This window comes from Lactuca serriola, chromosome 7 (assembly GCF_051521515.1).
Source record: "Lactuca serriola cultivar US96UC23 chromosome 7, Lser_US96UC23_V15, whole genome shotgun sequence".
Lineage (NCBI taxonomy): Eukaryota > Viridiplantae > Streptophyta > Magnoliopsida > Asterales > Asteraceae > Lactuca > Lactuca serriola.
In genome coordinates, this window is record NC_136414.1 from 43605647 (window position 1) to 43627086 (window position 21440).

General features: G+C 36.9%; 1 protein-coding gene across 1 annotated transcript; it reads right to left on the minus strand.

Moving 5' to 3' along the window:
* Nucleotides 1-8023: 8023 nt before the first annotated feature.
* Nucleotides 8024-10312, minus strand: LOC145062589 (ARM repeat superfamily protein). Its single transcript, XM_079010169.1, has 2 exons — nt 9023-10312; nt 8024-8695 (listed from the first exon to the last, which is right to left on the minus strand). Exons 1-2 carry the CDS (start codon nt 9941-9943, stop codon nt 8648-8650), a joined length of 969 nt encoding a protein of 322 aa, XP_078866295.1. The 5' UTR covers nt 9944-10312; the 3' UTR covers nt 8024-8647.
* Between the last annotated feature and the right edge of the window lie 11128 nt (nt 10313-21440).

The following is a 21440-nucleotide window of genomic DNA, read 5'->3' on the forward strand; positions in this document are numbered from 1 at the left end:
GGAAGCCTTTTTGTGGAGATGACTGCATATTAAGCATATGAGGGAGCATGTAAGACATGAATATGAGCCATGACAGCTTTGTATCGAACGAAGTGAATGTTGATCTTTATATGTTTCATCATCAGATGTTGTACCAAATTGGTGGAGAGGTAAACAGAACTGATGTTGTCACAGTACATAAGTGTTGCCTTCATATGAGAAGTGCATTTCACAAAAAAGATTTTGAAGCCATGCGACCACATTGACTATTTTTCCTCGATAGTGAAGCAAGAAATAGTACCTTATCATTTAGAAAACCAAGAAATAAGGTTGTTTCCAAGAAAAACAAAACACAGTTATAAGGTTTATACGATATAGATCTTCGAGTCACTGACCCCCCCCCCCCCCTCCCCCCGCGGTCTAATAAGGGGAGACATGAATCTAAAGACCATGATGTAAAGTGTCGTGGAGAGACCACATAATGTACTTATAATGTACTTGAGGGCAGCATAATAAGGCTTTTGAGGTTCATGTATATACAAACAAATCTATTGAACAACATAGACAATGTTGTGGCGAGTGAACGTCGTGTACTGAAGAATACCGACTAAGTTGCAGTAAAGAGTGAGATTCGCCATAGGAGGACCCAAAGCATCAAGCTTCAATTGGGTATTGGTTGGTGTCTAACATGGTTTGCAGCTAAACTTATTTGCATGAGTGGTGATTTTCTTGGCATATTTTGTTGACATATAAACATGTGTAATTTGCACGAGATACAAATATACACAAGAAATAATGAAGAATACTTGCTAACTTGCGGTAAAGAGTGAGATACGCCATAGGAGGACTCGAAACATCAAGTGTCGATTGGATATCGGTTGGTGTCCAACATGGTTTGTAGCTAGACATATTTTCATGAGTGAGATTTTCCGTGGCATATTTTTGTTGACATAGAAACATACCCAATCCGTACGAGAAACAATTATACGCAAGACATAATTAAGTGTGCCAAGGTCAGTCATGGAGAACACCTGACTGGGAGAGGAGACGAGTTGGTGAAGGAAAGATTAGGATGAGGTGGTAAGGACAATATCATCAGCATATAGGAGATGATATGTAGAATAACGAATGACCCGGTAGATAAATAGAGATGGATCATAATGTCTGTGAAAAAAAAACAAATTAAGAAACAAAGCACACAAAGTGATGATACCAGCCTCTTGGGGCCTGTTTTAGAACCTATAAAGAACGCATCAGAAGGCACACATGATCTGTATATATCGGATCATGAAAACATAATGGTTGATGAATGTAAACAGTCTCCTAAAGGTTGAAGGTGTTTGTGTAGAAAAGCATTCTTCAAATATATCTGGTAAACTAGTTGGTAATGTGAAACAGCTAGGCTGAGAACCATGGAAATCGTATCCGATCTGACAAATGGAGTAAACATCTCATCACAGTCAATACAAGGTCTTAGACTTTTTCCATTTCCAACTAAACAGGCTTTGTATTGTGCCAACAATCTATCAACATATTGCTTCATTTTAAATAACTAAATAGACTGAACACTATTGACATTTGTCGACCATGGAACAAAGTTCCACGTTCCATTTTCAATAAGAGCATCATATTTTTGTTTCATATCATTAAGCCAATAAGGATCCTTTAATACGATTAAGTAGGAATGATGAATTTATGAGTTTGTTTGAGTGTTAAGGTTGAATATCTCAATCGATTTTGAGATACCAACTTTCTCTAGGTGTTCATAGAGTGACGACGTGGAGGGTTTATGAGGCAACCGACAAATCAATGGTAGTTGGTGGTGGTGGAGCTGAAGGGTCGGTCGGCTAATCAATGGTAGCTGAAGGACATGGAGTTAAGGAGGCTGTTGGCTGATCAACAGTAACTGAAGGAGACGGAGAGGATGTGACTGACCCGGTAGTGTGTTGGTGATTTTAGTGTCACCTGGCATTTTGTGTAATTGGAACTACATGTGAGCTAACGGGATTATCGTTTGTACTCTATATTATATGTTTGGCGAATGTGGAGTGCATGCATATATAAGATCGAATTATAAGTCGGTATGACAGAAAGGCAGGGTCAAGGGGGCAGCGCTCCCGTGGGGTTTGGGGCAGTGCCATAAAAGGTCTTCATAATGTAACGTCCATAAAATCCATGAAAATTTAAAGCTTTTTCAAGCATTCAAAAACCATTATTTATAACAAAATGTTTTCAAAATAGTTTCATATCAGAGTATCCCAAAAATCAAATCATAAAAATGCGAGGAGGTGCACGATCACACCTTCGCCTTCCCGCGATCATCCAAAGTATCTAAAACAAAATCCAAAACTGTAAGACCGAAGCTTAGTGAGTTCCCCCAAAATACCAATGCCATATAAATCATAACCATATCATAATAAATAGGATGCATATAGAGTCTACAGTATGACTGGACCGCCCTCACCGAGCCTTCAGTCTGTCTGGCCCACTCTCAGAACCTTCAGCATGTCTAGTCCACCTCATCGGGACTTCAGCCTGTCTGGAACATTCTCCGGGCTTTCGGCCTGACTAATATGCCCCCATGGCCTGCAGTATATCCGGGCCGCCCTGGGTATGTTGGCCTACAACACAAAGCAGATCTGCCTCAACCCACCCCTAATCATACAATATATATATAAATCTAACACATTCCAATCAATAAGCATATAATTCATATATAAACCTTCAACAGATAAATAATACTTTTAATTAATTATTGTAACACCGTAAAAATTCAAACAATTTTTCGCATTTTAAAAACCATGTATTTTCATTTACACCCACATTTTAAAATATTGTATCATCACTATCTCAATACAAAACCCCCAAGATCAAAACATATGAACTCCAGTGTGCGTGTGTACGAGTCATGTCGGCGCCTTCCCACGATCATCACTGGTACCTGAAACACCACACATAACACTGTAAGCATAAATGCTTAGTGAGTTCCACAAAATACCACATAAACACATATCAGTCACTCAAGGCTGTAACTCTGTTGACCCTCTAGTCGAATATCTCTGTGGGACCCTCTTGGTCCCATAACTCTATGGACCCACTGGTCCTTACTCTATAAACTCTGAATCATGCATATCACATATCACAATAAATCACAACACATAATATCATACAAATACACTGGCATATAACTCTAGAATACTCTGTCACATAACTTTGTTACCACACTAGGTAAAGTATAGTGAAAAGACTCACCTCAGATGTCTCGGTATATCTCTGACTCGGTAGAAATATGATCTAGCCTCCGCCTAATCACACAAAGTAAATATTCTCATAAATATAACTCTCGAGACTAGACTCAACCCTCTCTAGGTGAAAGACCATTTTACCCCTCTATCAGCTCAAAGGCCACATTGTTGACCAAACCCTAAAAGTCAACAAAAGTCAACGGTCAAACTTTGACCCGACTCGTCGAGTGCACTTGGGCGACTCGGCGAGTCTACACGTGTCTACTGACTCTCTTAGTCCCTCTTGGTACGTCGAGTCCCTCCCCTTACTCGACGAGTCACACCTGGCATGAATCGCGGGGCCACCCCGACTCAACTCGGCGAGTTCCGCCTTGAACTTCAGTCCCCTAACTCTCCCTGACTCACTGAGTTATTTCCTCAACTCGGCAAGTCTACTCATTGATTGATTTATGGGAAACCCTCACCCTACTCGCTGAGTCTGATCTTCCGACTCGGCGAGTTCATGACATGCACAAACTCCATAGACCTCCTGAGGTCAGATCTGTTCCTTTAATCCATAGATCTGACCTTCCTAGGCATGATAATCACGTAAAGTTCAGACCTTGACACTCATATAACATCTAAATGGTCTAACTTGGTGATTTAGCCCCAAAAATGACATCCTAAGCTCATGGCTCCCAAAATAACTCATAAAGCTCCAATGGTTAAGGTCTCTGGACCTCTTTGGGTCCAGATCCAAAGCATAGACTCGAGAAGGGACCAATTGCTCCACTTATCCATCCTCTAAAGGGGTTAGAAAACCTTAACTCTAAGAATCAACACCAACACTGAAGAAGGTCCGAATAAATACCTCAATATGAACTCTATGAACTCTGAAGTCACCAAAATCGCACCTCCTTCAGCCTCCTCTTGCCTTGATCACCTCTTTCTTGCAAATACACCAACAAAAAGATCAAGAATGGCCTCTCCTTCCTCACAAACGCTCTAGATCTCTTAGGGTTTCTCTCTAGGGTTTGGTAGCCGCAAATGACGGCCCTAAGGGCCTTTAAATAGGTCCCAAACCCAGGAAATTAGGGTTTCATTAAACAATGTGGACTCGCCGAATCCACTCATGAACTCGCCGAGTTCGGCTGTGAACCCGGATACTAATCAGCGACCATACTCGGCAAGTCTAAACACCAACTCGCCGAGTCCCCTCTCAATCTCCAAAAATAAAAGGAATAATTAATATACATGGGAATCCGGGTGTTACAATTATTTTATACTAAAATCAAGTTCTTGAAAGTAACTATGCACTCACTTGGTATAAGTGGAAGACTCGCGGGAAAGTCAAATCTTTGACTCACTCTTTAGATTCCCATTTAGAACGACCAAAACACGAATATTACTAAGCCTTAGTATTTCGTATTTATAAAGTTTAATCGTTATAATATTTTTATCAGATTTATCAATAATCTCAAACGAAACACTGATGTATAGCTGATAAGAAATAACCAGGTAAGATCATATCGAGGGTAGGATCCGTTTGGCATATAAAGATATATTGTTTAGAAAATCCACTTTAAAGACCTTGCTAATATTACCTTGTCATCATTCACGTAAGTAGATCGGCCAATATAAAGACTGGTATTACTGATAGATCTTATTTATAAGTTCATAATAACGATTATAAACACAAATATAAGTTATACTTAAAGTACATGAAATATAACTTAACTTACAGGTTGTTTGACGAAAACACGAACATTACGCGGGCAGAACTTCAAAACCGAAAGCTCTATTTCTCAGAGCTCTCTGATGCTCCAGAGCTTCGCTACTAACACTTAAGAACCGCTAGGGTGGGGCATCGGTGCCTCGAGAAAGTTTGAGAGAGAAAGGAATAAGATTGAACAAAGAAATATGATCAAAACTCGTCTATATATAGCATTTTTAGAAGGGCACATCGCGTTCTTGCCACGTGTCTCAATCCTAAAAGTTGGTTTGGGGAAAAGGGGCTCACCTAATTACGCCACATGTTGTCATCTGCTCATGCCACGTGTCAATCATCCAACAGTCCAATTTTATTATTTTTCTAAAATTCATAACTTTCGCATATGGACTCTGTTTTCGACGGTCGTGATTCAGCCCGACGCTAATTTTCAGTTTACGTTTCGTGATTCAGCCCGACGATGTTTAGACTATAAATAGCAATGCGAAATTTATAACTTCTTCATACAACTTCCATTTTCGACTGTCTTTATACCCCTGACTTTGTATCGACGAGTACTACAACTTTTATTTAGACTATGTTTCTCATTCTACCTCAATTTCACAAATCTAGATAGATTTCACCTGCGTTTCGAAACTTAGGGACCAACTTTCGCTTATATCCTTCACATATGAGCTTCGTTCTAGACTGTCTTTATATCGACAGATTCGTATTTACGAGATCTTCAACTCTTGTTTTATATTGTTTTGACTAACAATCAACGGATTTTATTTTCGATTTCTGTGTCGCACACTGTTGTATTGTGTCGCACTCGAAACTTCGAAAAATCATAATTTCCTCATACGAAGTCGGATTTAGGCATTCTTTATATCGACTAGTTCGTATTTACGAGCAATATGACTTTCACTTAGATCACTTGGGCTAAAAAGCAGCTTATCTCCGGTTCACTTTTTATGACGCATCTTGTCGTATCGGTTTGAACACGAAACTTAGATAAATTATAACTTCCTCATACGAAGTCAAATTTGAACGTTTTTTATATCCACGGAATCATCATCACGATCACTACAACTTTCATCAAGACTATTTATCCTAAATAATGTTATATTTATAGACGCTTATTTGACATAATTTTTTAATTTTATGATAATAATGTTTTATTCAAATATTATAAGCCCATAATACTTGTCCATAAAACGTGTACGCAATGGAATTATGTTTTATATAATTTAATGTCCTTAAGATGTTTAGTCCGAATTTAATTACAATGCATGTGAGATTATTGGTTGTCATTATGGTTGAATGTGAGATTATTGGTTGTCATTATGGTTGCCAGTCATAACCCCAAGGTGGCACATAATACATTGGATTAAACACTTTCTTTTGTTTCGATTAAAAGTTGAAAATCATAAGGTGACTTCATGAACTGTAACTTTAGGTTTTGACAAATGGTGAAATTAGTCATAGATGATCACATATAGATCATGTATAGTCCATCGTTAAATCAAATTAGTGATTAACAAATAACATGGATCTATTCCATCACAAGGACTTCGATCCATAACATGAAAAATATAAGTTGTAAAATATGGTAATATGGAATTTTAAAGTACGGTTATGGAATAATTAAAGTATGTTTTAAAGAATTTTAAAGTATGTTTATGGAATAATTAACATGTCATTAGTAAAGGTTAGAAAATTAATAATGTATTAGCATGAGTTTGAAGTTGGTATTATTATTAGTGGTGCATCACATAAAGTGTTATAATACATGACAAGTTTAGTTAAGAATTATAAAGGGTTATATTTACAACTAAAGTGTTAAGACAAAACAAGAATGGTAAGACAACCTTATGAGTCATTGACCTACTTGTCAAGTTGTACAGTTGGTTTATAATATGTGAATAGAATATGTCTTGGACATGATTTAAATACTAAATGAATGGAATGATCAATTCTATAGGAATTGAAAGTAAAAGAGTTAAAGAGCAAAGCAAGGATCCAAAGTAAAAGACAAGTAGAGTTGTGTGGTTAGACGACCTAACAACCAATGTGAGTACATGAGGGTCTTTTTCATGGGTACATGGCATTGTAAATGATGAAATATTTACAAATGTGTCAAATGTTATGTTTATGAAAAATACTTGTGTTTATGAATTTACTTAAGAGCGTGTTAGAATGTTTTCAAATAGTCAAGGTATTTGTGTTTAGAAATTCTTTCAAAAGCATATTAGTACATTTTCATATGTGAAAATCCTTTATGTAAATAAAAAGAGTTTATGTTCGACAAAGCAAACATATCATAAAATTGTAAGTTTGAATGAGAGCAAATCTCTTGACCCTTATATTAGTAATAGAACAAACATATCATGACATTGTAAATTTGAATGGAAGTTCTCGAAAATAATAGACATAATATGACATTCATATACATCTGATGAGAGCCGAATTAAATGGCCCGCAGAATTAAGTTTCATGCAACATTGAATGTGATTGGCATGACAATCCCCTTGGGACCCGATGAAAGCTACAATGGGTTAATCTCTTCTTTCCATTTTGATCATTGATGAAAACCAAATTAAATGGCATGTAAGTAATGAGAGTCGAATCATTTAGTCCATAATTTGATGAGAGCCTAAACATTAGCCCGTGACCTCGGTTTCATGCATTACATAACATTATGTTACACACTAGAATGAAAGTAGATGTAAGAACAAATTGAAATAGCTATTTCTTTAAAAGTCATGTAGTGACATGTTTCTAGAATAGTATTTGGCATGAAAGTAAATGTCAATTTAAGCATGAATTGAATAGTTGAAGAATTTGAGTAAAGAAAAAGTATATTTTGAAATACATTACATTTCAAGAGTTGTTATGGTAAATTTTCAATAAGTTATTAGTAATCTTAAAGTTCTTATGAATATTGTTATGTCTTTCAAGCAAGTTTTCGATACAAATAGTTGAAAACAATTTTCATGAAAAGAAAAAAAAAATCTGTATCTAGTTTGAATATATAATTCGACTTAATGGAACTAGTAAAAAAATATCTTCTCAACAATCATATCCGTGGAAATAAAATTAAAGCGCGAGGTCGAAAAGTCCAATTTACCTTTATAATAATAATACATTTTGAGAAATTAATGCAATAATCATGAGTTATTTGCCTTTGGTAGATTCCAAATCAGGGCTTAGTCTTCCAATTGATATCAAATGCACAATAACCAGATTTAAAAAACCAACATATCTACACAAAACTACATGCTATAAGAGACACAACAATCAAAAACCATAAAAAACTGCAAAATCTAGCCACTAAAGATGGGGTTATATGCAAGAAATAACATCGTACTTTTGTTTATTTTTTTATTATAGCATCTTATTTTCATTTCTTTCTATTACAACATTGTACACATTTTACTATGAAAAATCCACCCAATGATAGCATTGTACTTTGAAAAATCAACTCAACTCTAGCAGTGAAAATTGGTTTGTATTTGGATGACATTGCTATAATTAGGTAGATTTTTCATTCTAATAATAATGAAAATATGATGCAATAATAATTAATAAACAAACAAGTAAAAGCACATTGCTATTTCCACCAATTAACCCTTGAAGATGGGTTTTCAAATTACTGAAAACTGATCCGAAGTGGGCTCATCTGGAAAAAAGAGGTTTTTTTTTTCTGGGTCATAGCCATTGGTTCAGTTCTTAATCAGACACTGGAATTAGACCAACTCCACCTGCCATTTTCCAAATTCTCCTGCATTCAAGATAAATGCTACAATTGTTAACAAAAAGATAAGTTGAATTGTAATCTTATTCAAACATGCAAAAGTTGCAATTTTTATCAGAGGAATTGTCTAATGTTGTATATATTAGCCCTAAAGGATTTTGAATATTTACATAATACAAGAGGAAATCATAAAGGGATTATCTAGGTGTACCTAAAAACTTATCAGATTTGAAAGAATAAGGTTACAGATAGCTTTTGACATTGTAGATGAAATGTATATGCAAAAAAGTATCAAGAACAAAGAGGAAATTAGAAAAATTTGAGAGCAGTGATTCAATAAGAATGAATAATTACAGTGTCGGGTTGCATCTCTTGTGATCTGCTCATTCCAGAAGCTCCGTCGATTAACTTCAACAATTCATTAGCTTTGTTCTTCCCTTTTGAGCTTCCATTGTCTGCAACATCAGAGATGCCATTACAGACGATATAAGCCATCTCTTTAACGTATTCCCCAACATCTTTCTTCCCACACTGCACCATGTTCAATAAACCCGAAACAGCATTCTCTTTTGTTCTAGCACTCGACCCTGTTGATAGATCCAGCAAATCCACCAAAACCCCAACCCCTGAAACTTTCCTAAATGCATCTCCGGCTTCTTCGCACCCTGCGAGCTGTGCAATCACCGCCGTAGCATCCTCCACAACCCCTAGCCTCCCGTCCTTCACCACCAACGAAAACAACGCAGGCACCGCCCCTAGTTCAATCACGGTCGCACGATTGAGCGGATACAACGAAATCCCAAACAGCGCTTTCAGAGCGTCTTTGATTGATCTCGGATGCGAATTAGGGTTTCTGATTATGTCGATGAGCGCATACAGTATGTCACGTTTTGAACCAATAATCGGCCGGTAGGTATCAACAGTTAACAGACTAAATAACGTTGCGGCGGCGGATTGGGCGGTGGAGGGGGAAGCAGGGTTCCGGAGCGCGTGGGATAAAGCGTCGAGTAACCCTCGCGTGGACATCAAAGGTTCTCGTGAAGAGATCGAAATATTAAGTAGTGTAGCAGTTGCGTTCTCTTGTGCGATAGCAGATGGGGAGTATAGTATCTCAGAGAGATACGGAATCGCACCTGCCTCAGCAATTAGGGTTCGGGTCTCAGGATCGTTCTTGGACATGAGACGCAGCTCGCAAAGCGATTCCGTACGAGTTTGCTCGGACACCGAACTCAGTTTCCCGACCAGCGTTTTCGCCGTCCGCCGTTTCACCTCCATGTTGTTTGTTACAATTCGCAGTCTTTGTTGGCTGAAAAATCTGTAAACTGGAATTCTTATCAGTTGAAGAAATCAGAGATTATGTTGATAGTCGCAACCTTTCTATTAAGATCCTGGTGATTGGTTTGCAGTTGTTGTTTGATCTGAGAGAATTCGCCGGAGAATTGGCGCGGGTGGTTGAATATGTGAAGGATCGATGTGTATTCGTCAAAAGAAAAAGCTGGTGGCAGTTTTTTCAAACCAATCCACCTAACGTCTTTTTCTTTTACCGGGAAAGGATCCAGTCCAACATCGACTTTTTTTTCTTCTTACTTGTTGGATTAAATGATCTATACTTCTATAGTTATGCTACTACCATATTTTTTTACTTTAATTTTGATATGAAAAGAAATGATTTTTATACAAATAATTATCATGATTTGATTATCAAGAGAGGAGACTCTAAATATGTTTGGTTGGTATGCAGATGAAAACATGATAATGTTTCTATAAAATTGACCTCAAAACTAATAAAGTTTATCTTTAATATGTAGGACCCTTTAAAATTGAAGTTAACAATTCAAAGTTTTAACTAATATTTGCTGTTTCGATAGACATATTTGGTTTTAATTCGATTGTTGATTCAAACAAAAAAAATCATTCAGATACCTTAGTCGTCTTTCATCAATCATCATAACAAAGTTAAGATGTTTGCGTTTTTTAAAACATCGCAGCGTTCCTATAACAAAACAAAAAAACCAAACTATGAAAGAGCATATAGAACTAATGTTGATTGTTTGTATGCTTGATTATTTAGAATCATAGATACGATATTTGGTTGAGAAGTTTTTCGTGACAATATTTCTAAAATAAAGTCCATATCAAGTTATTTTTTTGTATATTTTTCATAATATTCCAAGTATAAAGTTCGGAATTTGGAAAAGTCAAAATACATAAATGCACTACATTTTATTAGTGTATCGATTATTTAAGAAAAAAATGTTAGTGATTAAACCCTTACATTTTCTTTATCTTATTGAAAAAAATTATATTCTATCTACTTTTAGTTAACTTGTAAGATTACTGGAAAACATCAGCTTTCAAAACAAATTTTTTAATTTCATTAATTCACATTTCATGTGTCAAACATATAATAATACTATCATCATATCTAATTGAACACAACAACAATTGTGGGTATTGTTTAATAAGTTGTGGAAACAAAATCAAATAAGAGAGGAGGGAGTCTTTCCTTTCCAACTCACTCAACACACTGATACATCAGTATTTCTCTCTCCTCTCTCTTCTATCTTTCTCAACCCACAACACATGAAAATTATATCTTTCTCAACTCACTCAACCAACTCAATTTTCTATTTTAAAATAAACACAAACTAATTAAAATTATAAAAAAACTAATTTACATAATATTAAAAATATACAAAATAATTTAAAAACTAATTAAATAATATACAAAATTGATTTGGTACAAGTTTTGATGCATAATGTACAAGTGATTATTGCATAAGTTGAAAATGGTAGGATCGGGTTAGTGAAGCTGTTTATTAAGCTCATTCACCCCACACTTGTTAAATCGTTGAATAAGGAACGGCTCCTTGGTGATACCGGCGGTACCTCCCATAAATATTTCCAAACTCGTGCATGGTACCCTCCCCTAAGATCCAACAAGATTGCCCATGATATGATATAAGCAATAAACACAATTTAATGTGGAATTTTAAATATTCTTAAAATTGAGGTGCACTACAACTAATATGTGGTTGAATTCCACGTATAGTATAAGAACCAAAGTAGTTTCGATCTACTAGTATCACACACACGAGCAAGATCCAAGTACAATAATGATTAAGTGCAAGCTCAATGAATTGAACAACCTCACAAGAATGATAATGACACGTCTCAAACTCTCTTTAAACCTTTTAGAATCTTTAAAATTCATTTACAAAAAATGAGGCATGTTATCCTCCTTTAAAATAGGTTAGCATCAGGTTCCAAATAGCTTGGCCTAATATGCTTGGACCACATAGGACATCCCTTATAGAGAGTATCAGCTAGTTCCGGAAAGGCTCACTGATGAGTGTATTTTACTTTTTTCGTAGTTTATTTTAGCATATTTTAATTTATTTTTAGTTAATCATATGTGTGTGTATATATATATATATATATAGGTGTAGTTCTATTCTAACTAATTATTGTGCGGATATCGTATGCTATGAGAATTACTAAGAAAATGAGTTGTTTAGCAATGCGAATATGTTCAATCTTACATAACTATTGTCATTAACACACATACTCATTAATTAAATCATCTATAAGGTTATTATACACTTATTATTATTATTTTCATTTCTGTCAGAATGTTTGTCGGAATGTTTATTGGGCCGTATTCTGTCAAAATGAAAATAAGTGAAAAACAATGTGTGGGAACAAAAATAAATAATAATTAGCGAAAATGCATGAAAATGACGATACTTTGTAAGGTTTAACGTATTCGTATTGCTAAACAACTTATTCTCTTAGTAATTCTCATAACATACGATATTCGCACTATATATATATATATATATATATATATATATATATATATATATATATGACTAATTAAAGCAAGATTTCCTTGTGGATTTGATGCCTTGATGGCATTTATTGTGGGCGTGAGGATGAAGAAGATGTTGATAAAAAAAAATTTAAAAAGATGAAGAATTTGAGCAAATTTGGGCTAAGATGCTTAAAGAATGATGTTTGAGCTAATTTTGGGCTTGTTGATAGGCATTATTTGACCAAAATCTAGAGTTGGGCATTTGGAAGCAAGATCCCTGTGAAAATGACAGTTGCATGCAAGTAAAATTAACCAAGTCATGTGGTATGCGTGGCTTTTTAGCCTATACTTACACGGCTTGCATGAGTAATGTAGAGGCCCTTTTGTTTTCACATTGGCAGCTTTTATAGGAAGGTTGGTGTTTGTCTTTTTGATATCTCGAACCAAGGAAGTAAGAAGAGTTTCTCTGGAGATTTTGAAGGTTCTTGAGCATATTTTAAAGATTGATTTTCATTTAGTTCATTTTAGTGAGTGTTTAGTACTTCTAAGCTCTTGTTCTTAATCTTAAGCATGTGTGGCTAAACACATTTAGTTGATATTGGAAGTAGTCCATGGATGTCTACTTTGCTTTGAAGATTTTATGACTTGTGGTGATAGTTCTATGAATGCATCCTCTAGTTAAATTTCTACATCATTCTTATGTTTTTATTCATGAGTTTAAAAGTTTGAATGATACTTAGTTGGTTAATTTATTGATTAAGTAAAGGATCTTCAAATTGATTAGCAATAAATGGTTTTAATGTATGTTTTCATTTCATTTGAATCCATGAAATGCATCCTCCAAAATGGTAGCGAAGCTTTAGATTCCTTTTTCATTTAATGATTCTTTAATCTTAATGCTAATCAATTTTATGGATTAATTAGATGCTTATTTGGTCCATAACTTTGATTAAGAAGGTGTGTTAAGAGTTCCTCTAACCACCGTATTAATTAAGAAAAACCTGGGTGGGTTAAGCTTTTAAGTTGTTATATGCAAATTAAATTAAATCACAAGTATTCCTCCTGAAGCTTCTACCAGAACCTCGAAGCAAACCAACTATCACGATCTGAAATGATAGATAGTGGCACTCCAAGTCGAGTAACTATCTCCTCCACATACATCTTGGCCAACTTTTCTAATTTCTCATTCTCCCTGGTTGCCAAAAAGTAAGCGCTTTTCGTCAACCGATCTATTATCACCCAAATCATGTCGTTACCCTGTGAGGTCTTTGGCAACTTTGTAACAAAATCCATCGTAATTTTATCCCATTTCCACTTAGGAATCTCCGGTTGTTGTAACTCACCATAGGGTTGTTGGTGATCAGCTTTGACTTGCGCACAAGTCACGCATTCTGACACGTACTTCTCTATCTCCCTCTTCATACCCAGCCAGCAACAACTGGCTTTTAGGTCTCGATACATCTTTTTCGTACATGGGTGGATTGAATACTTCGATCTATGTGTGTCCCGTAACAATGTTTCACGAATACCACCCTCCTTAAGGACCCACAAACGCCCCTTAAAGGTTCTAAGTCCTCAATTGTCCTCAACTAAACGAGCATGTTGCTTAACCATTACTTCCTCTTTCACATGGTTTTCTTCCAAACCCTCAGTCTGAGCAGTCCGTAACTACTCAAATATACCTGGTATCATAACCGATGTCATACACTTTAGATGATATAACACCCTCGGCTCCTTTCGACTTAGAGCATCGGCTACCGCATTTGTTATTCTCGGGCGGTAACTAATCTCATAATTGTAATTTGCAAGAAACTCTACCCATCGACGTTGCCTCATATTTAGCTATTTCTAGTTTTAGATATGTTGTAAGCTCTTATGATCAATATATAGCACGCACTTCATTACATACAAGTAATGTTGCCATAACTTGAGTGCAAATACCATGGCTTCCAACTCTAAACCGTGCACTGAATAATTTCGCTCGATGCTCTTCAGTTGACGAGAAGTGTAAACGATCACTTTCCCCTACTGCATGAGTACCCAACCCAAATCTTGAATATGACGCATCATAAAAAACCGCAGAAATCCTTATTTCCCTTGGGAAGGAATAAAACAGGAGCCTCACATAAGAGTTTCTTCAATGCCTGAAATGCGTCCTCCCTCAACCAAAATTTGCATTTGGAGAACTTTGCGTAAAGTTTCTCCCTGCGTAGAGTCTCCAAGACTTCTCACAAATGCCTCTGATGATCCTCGGTACTTCGAGAGTGTACTAAAATTTCGTCAATAAATACTATAACCGACCTATCCAGAAATGGTCGACATACCCGATTCACCAGGTCCATAAAATAGCAGGTGCATTTGTTGGACCAAAAGGCATTTCCAGGAACTCATAATGCACATATCGGGTCCTGAAAATGGTATTGGGAACATCCCACTCATAAACTGAACCTGATGATACCCCTGATGGGTTTTATAGATAATAAAAATCATATTTTTGGTGGAAAACATAAACCCCTAAGTTCGTATACACCCTAAAGGATCTATGTTCTCATTATGATATGCAAACAACAATTTGAATTCAAGAATCCTAAAGCACATCGCTACTTTCGATTTAGGAGGGGGATAATAGAAAACATACCTTTTAGTTTATTGTTGTAAATAAACTAGAATTCCTTCTTTGTAGAACTTCAAAAAGCCAACACCAGAAATCTCGTGCATCTGATGGCTCACACCCAAACCCTAGCAGTTGGAGGCTTTTGAAGAGAGAGGAGTAGAAGGTATAATTTCGGCTCTAGGGTTCCTTGGAAGAGTTAACCTGAATCCATTATACCTTGGGGTATTTGCAGGGCTTAAAGAGGTGCATAAAAGACAGGTTTCCTTATAGATAACTCTAACCCTTTTCTTTCCCCCCAAGCAACCCTAAGCTTCCTAGAAGCCATAGAAAAGCTCCATAATTCCCTTTAGAACCATCCTTTCTCATAGGGAGGTTCTAAAATCAGCCAATGTTTAATTTTTAGACATTAACACTTTTATTCCTTATATTTTTAATTAATCTAATTAATCCCAAAATTAATTCAAATTAATTTCTGATCAATTCTAAATTAAATAATATAATTTCGAATTAATATATTTTTCTCAAAACATATTAATAAAATATTTATTTAATTTCTAATTAGTTTATTAACATATAATAAATTAATAAATCAGATTCTCTCTCCAAATAGCATTGTCGTCTCTTACTAGGTTTAAGGGCAACCCAAAAGGACTTTGTTAATAATTAAAGTTTATAATAATTTAGTTAATGGCTTAGGAACCTAATCCAATAGTCTCCCACTTAGAAAATTCTATAACTAAATTACAACTTCCAAATTAAACAGCAAGGTGTGCTTTCCGAAGAAACGGCCGAAATCTGATCAAAACAGACATAGGTACTTAGATAAGTGATCAAATATTCTTCCGTTCTGCTAGATATCATACACACATGATACATGGATTAGAATCAATCTCATCTCCAAGTTTTGTTTCCCGGTTTCTGATTTGTGATGACGACATATGACTTCAAATTGAACACATCAACTGAGTCCAGGTTGGTCCCAGCACTATAAGTCATCACCAAATTGCCGAGAGGCCCAAAGATATCGTTTTTCCTATTAGGGATAACGAAACGAATAAACTTTGACTTATATGTTTGTATCCTTTACTCACCAAATCATACATGACATTGTGGTTTGTAACATCATGTTACTTATGCGTTTCCACTGTACCAATGCACAACCGACTTGTAAATTACAACTCATATATCTCCGTTTTAAGAATATAAGATATTATCATCTAAGAATTACTCGTGATATAATCCATGAAGTAATTCTATGAGTGTGGTTTTATCCAGTACTTAAATCTCCATTTCTAAGTACCTATGAATGTTGTAGCAATACAATTGTTCTGTCTACCTTAGACAATATATAATCTAATTTATGACAATCTTAAATCACTACTTACTTGCCAAAGTATGAGTGAGTGTGAAATTTGAATAATTAAAATTATTCGGGAAGTAAAACATGCAAAACGAATACAAGAATAAATAACCGACAAAGGCAGTAAACAGCTCATAAATAATCTCTATATTTAATCACCAAAAGTCAAATACATTCATTTTGTTACAAGTTCAAACTAATCATTTAACTACAAAAACTAGTATCATCTCTTAATCCAATGCTCTTAGCATGTTGATTGTGTTTAACCCTACTCAGAACCTTTCTCAAAGGATCTGCAAGATTCTTTTCTGATGATACCTTATTCACAATGAGGTAGCCTTCTTCTACTCTACGTATGATATAATGGTACTTTCTGTTGATATGTTTTGATTTGCCATGATCTCTCGGTTCTTTAGTCAAAGCAACTGCACCTTCATTATCGCAGAAAAGTTCCATTGGTTCCTTAATGGTTGGGACTACTCCAAGATCTCTAATGAAGTTCTTATACCAAACTAATTTTTTTGATGCTTCACTTGTCGTTATGTACTCTGATTCACAAGTAGAATCAGCCACTGTGTCTTGCTTGGAACTTTTCCAAGTAACTGTTCCACCATTTAATAGAAACACTTAGCCCGAATGTGAACGAAAGTTATCCCTATCTATCTGAGTTGGCGTCACTATACCCATTCACTCTCAACGTATCACTGCCTCTAAAGACTATAATTATATCATTTTTCCTTTGCAGATACTTGACAATGTTCTTAACTGTTATCCAATGAGCTCTATCAGGATTTCCCTGATAGCGACTAACCATGATTAAAGCAAAGGACACATCAGAGCGAGTACATGTCATAACGTACATGATTGATCCTACAACCGAAGCATAATGTCACACCTCCAAACTGGAGTGACGTAAACGTTCGGGGGCAGAGGGCGTCATGTACAATATCACAACAATTGTATAATAGTAATCAAAGAAACAATAACCATTGTATTAATAATATAGAGTTTACATTGTATTCGATTCACATATGATTGACTCCAAAAGTAAATAGCAAAACAAAGACTTGAAGTTACTATGCTCCGTCTTCTCGAAACTGTGTGTGTACCTGTCTACTAGTTTCCTGAGGATACAAGTGATTTTGAAAGTGTATCAACATTTAAGTTGGTGAGTTCATAAGCATTTTGTTTTAGAAAATAAGTTCTTTGTTCCTTGGAAATGTTCGTTTGTTCCTCCAGAAAATCCTATATTTTCTTAATAAGTAATGATAAGTAATGTGACCATAACAGATCCTTCTACAGTCACTTAGTGAATACAAGTTATATATAATCCAGATTGAATGGACTGTTGAATGTATAGATATGCCCTAAGCCCACAACCAAACAAGGAACATGAAGTAAGCCGAAAATCACACATTCCACTGCCTATCGGATCTTCATTATATATAATCCTAACGTATTCACTAGGTAATCACAGAGTTAACAATAATGATCCTTTTTGATGTGATGAGTGTGTTCCTTCAGAAAATCCTATATTTTCTTAGTAAAATGGCATGTAGTCTTAGGCCTTATGACCAAAATATAAATGTTTCTTATGCTTAAATAATAAAATATGATGCTTTGAATTTATATAAGTAAGGTGACCCATATTAGTTCCTACTATGGTTCCTTAGTGTATACTAGTTATATATAAACAAATATCGAACGGACAGTTGATTGTGTGATTCTTCCCTAAGCCCACAACCAAACTGTCACACCCCAAAACCACGAACGGCGGAAACGTTCAGGGGTGTAGGGGTGTGACAGATTGGTATCAGAGCATTGTTTATAGTGAATATAGTATATCAACCCATAAAAGATATACTAACTATAAATACATGGGATTAAAACACTCTGTCTAAGAGTTATACTTTTAAATAATAAAATATTTAACAAAGTATACGTGCCTGCATTCATACTAAAATCAGTGTCACAACGACAAGAACAAAAGTATTACGATTGTTGGATATCACAAGTAAGCCTGGGGATATATAGTCAGTCTTGGGAATGGCATAGCCTGATCAACTATGCTGGTCCAAGGAGTGATTAGCATATGCCCAAGAATGGTTGTGATGTGGCAACAAGTCTAAAAACTTACCAACACAACCATAAAGAAATACCATATGGGTATTTGATCTTACTGTAATTATCTTAGTTAGTTCGTCTATTTTAGCTATCTCTTATATCCCTTTTCTCGCGTAGATTAAGATGGCTGGATTTCACCACGGCGATCCGTACTTTCCGAACCAAGGCAATGCTGGTTGGCTAGAGGCAGAGCCAGAAGATGATCACCCAATCCCTTTGGATGATCACCATGCTGAGGGCTTTTCCGATAGTTCCGACTCGGAGCCAGAAGTTAATAACCTACCCCCAGCTGCTCAAAACCCAAACCTAAACCCTCGCCCTGTGTTTCAAGGACCCACACCCCTGTGGGCCACTAACTTGATAACATGGAGTCATGAACAGGGTCAGCTCATTCCCTACAACGGAGACCGAAGTTTCTACAACCTCACAGAAGGAGGTTCTGCCGATAGATTCCTACCAATCATGATGCGTAGGATGTCTAGGAACTCGATAATAGCCCAGGCGGCTGTCAATCAAGTCTTGGAAGTTGACGCCAACTCAGGTGTTAACACTGTCCACATTCGCCAACTAGAGTCTGCTCATGAAAGGACTCTGGTCCGTAATGCAAATCTGCAAAGGGAACTTGCTGAAACCCGAGCCGAAGTTAGAGAACTCCGAGCTCAACAAGCAAGGTCGGACAGGCGTATAAGGGACATCGAACGTCTACTGTCGGAATCAAGGACTCATGCTAGTAGTTCTCGTCGCCGATAGAATATCGTTATCTCATCTTTTGGATATAACCTAGTTTATGTAAAACTATGGTCTAATTTCCTGTCTATATAAATCTTAGAACTGTTAGGTCTTTGTTTAATCTTAAGTCTGTCAAAATTTTCCATCTTGGTTGATGTAAGGCCTACTTCTAGGCCGTCTTTCCCGAACTTGTTACATCTGTAATTCCAGTTTTATTGACAGATATCTAATCTTATGGAAATTATTATCCAAATGCTCTCTTCTTCATTTAGTCATGCTATTCTTTCTGTTGTTGGACTATGGCAATTTAGTCAATGAGACACATTCATTTATCATTTATTCTTATCCATGTGGTCATCTTTTAAACGTATAGTTAAAGATGCCGCCACGCAGGAATCCTAGGAGGAATCCAAACAACAAAGCACCTATACCACCACCTCCACCACCACCTGTACCTCTCCAACCACCAAATCCTTTTGATGCCACTATGTTCCAGGCAGCTTTCACAGCAGCAGTTTCCGCTGCTGTGTCAGCAATCAACGCTCCTGCCCCTAGTGGATCAGGAACAAGTGCACCACCCTCAAACCACGGCGAAAGCCATGGACACCCTCGGGAATGCACCTACAAGGATTTTACTAACGCCAAACCCCGCAGCTTCAACGGAACTGGGGGTGTTATGGTGTTGAGGCAATGGATCGAGAAGATGGAATCTGTCTTCGAGATCTGCTCATGCCAAGAAGGCAGCAAGGTCAAGTTCGCAGCTTGTACCTTCTCTGACCGAGCACTAACATGGTGGAACAGCCATGTTAACTATCTAACTCTGACGGTGGCGTATTCCATTGGCTGGGAAAAGTTAAAATAAATGCTGATGAAGGAATACTGTCCTCGAGGTGAAATACAAAAACTCGAGCAGGAATTCTGGGGTCTACAAATGGTTGGATCCGACATCACTACCTACACAAATAGGTTTTGTGATTTGGCAAACTTGTGCCCCGACATGGTTGCTCTCCAGAGCAAAAAGATCGAGAGGTATATCTGGGGACTGTCGCCCCAGATCCAGTCAAGTGTGATTGCTTCCAGGCCTATTACCTTCGATAGTGCCAAGGAACTAGCACAATCCCTCATCGATCACAGGAAACCCCAGATCACGTCAATCCCTACACCTGTACCACAGAAGACCAACCCCGACTACCCTAAGAAAGTGTGGAACAAAAGGAAAAGAGGGGCTCCGCAAGGATCCTCCAATAAACAACAGCATGTGGCGATCAATGCTGCCACAGTGACTCCTGTAGTCCCTGCGAACCCCTTTCCAGCAAAAACTTATGCTGGAACTCTTCCAAAGTGCACCAAGTGCAACTACCACCACCACGGACCTTGCAAGGAGATGCAGTGCTCTAACTGCAACAGGAAGGGGCATACCGCCCGTTTCTGCAAGGCTCCAACAACTCAAGCCGCCCAGGTCCCAAACACCGGGATGGGCCAAACTTGCTACGGATGTGGCGAGGTAGGCCATTACAGGAGGAACTGCCCTAAGGCGGGGATGGCTGGCGGAGTGGGAAGAGTTATGGCTCTAGGCCACGAGGAAGCAGTAGCTGATCCAACGATAGTTACTGGTACGTTCCTCCTTGATAACTCTTATGCTTGCATACTTTTCGATAGTGGAGCCGAGAAAAGTTTTGTGAGTCACAAATTTGCACACCTGCTTAAATAAAAACCATGTGCATTAGATAGTTCATTCACGGTAGAAATGGCTAACGGGAAAACAGAGAGTACAAACTGCATATACATAGGTTGTACTTTAACTTTAGATAGCCATACCTTCAAGATAGATCTTATGCCAGTTACCATTAAATGTTTCGACGTTATCATCGGTATGGATTGGTTAAGTCTTCTGCGTGCCGACATTATGTGCTTCGAAAAAGCAGTCCGTCTTAACCTTCCTAACAACGAAACCTTAACTATCTACGGCGACAAACCTAGTACTAGCCTTCGCATCATTTCGTGCATTCAAGCACAAAAGTGTTTGCGGAAGGAGTACCATGCATTTCTCGCACACGTCGTCGATACCAGCCAAGAACAGAAAGACATCCAGAAAATCCCAGAAGTACGCGACTTTCCCGACATATTCCCA

What these genes read in the sequence shown, in the direction of transcription:
- LOC145062589 (XM_079010169.1), bottom strand. Translation starts at nt 9,943, where the DNA reads ATGGAGGTGAAACGGCGGACGGCGAAAACGCTGGTCGGGAAACTGAGT. An exon ending in AAGAGATGCAACCCGACACT is followed by an intron (nt 8,696 to 9,022) that starts GTAATTATTCAT and finishes TCTTGAATGCAG; the next exon opens with GAGAATTTGGAAAATGGCAG.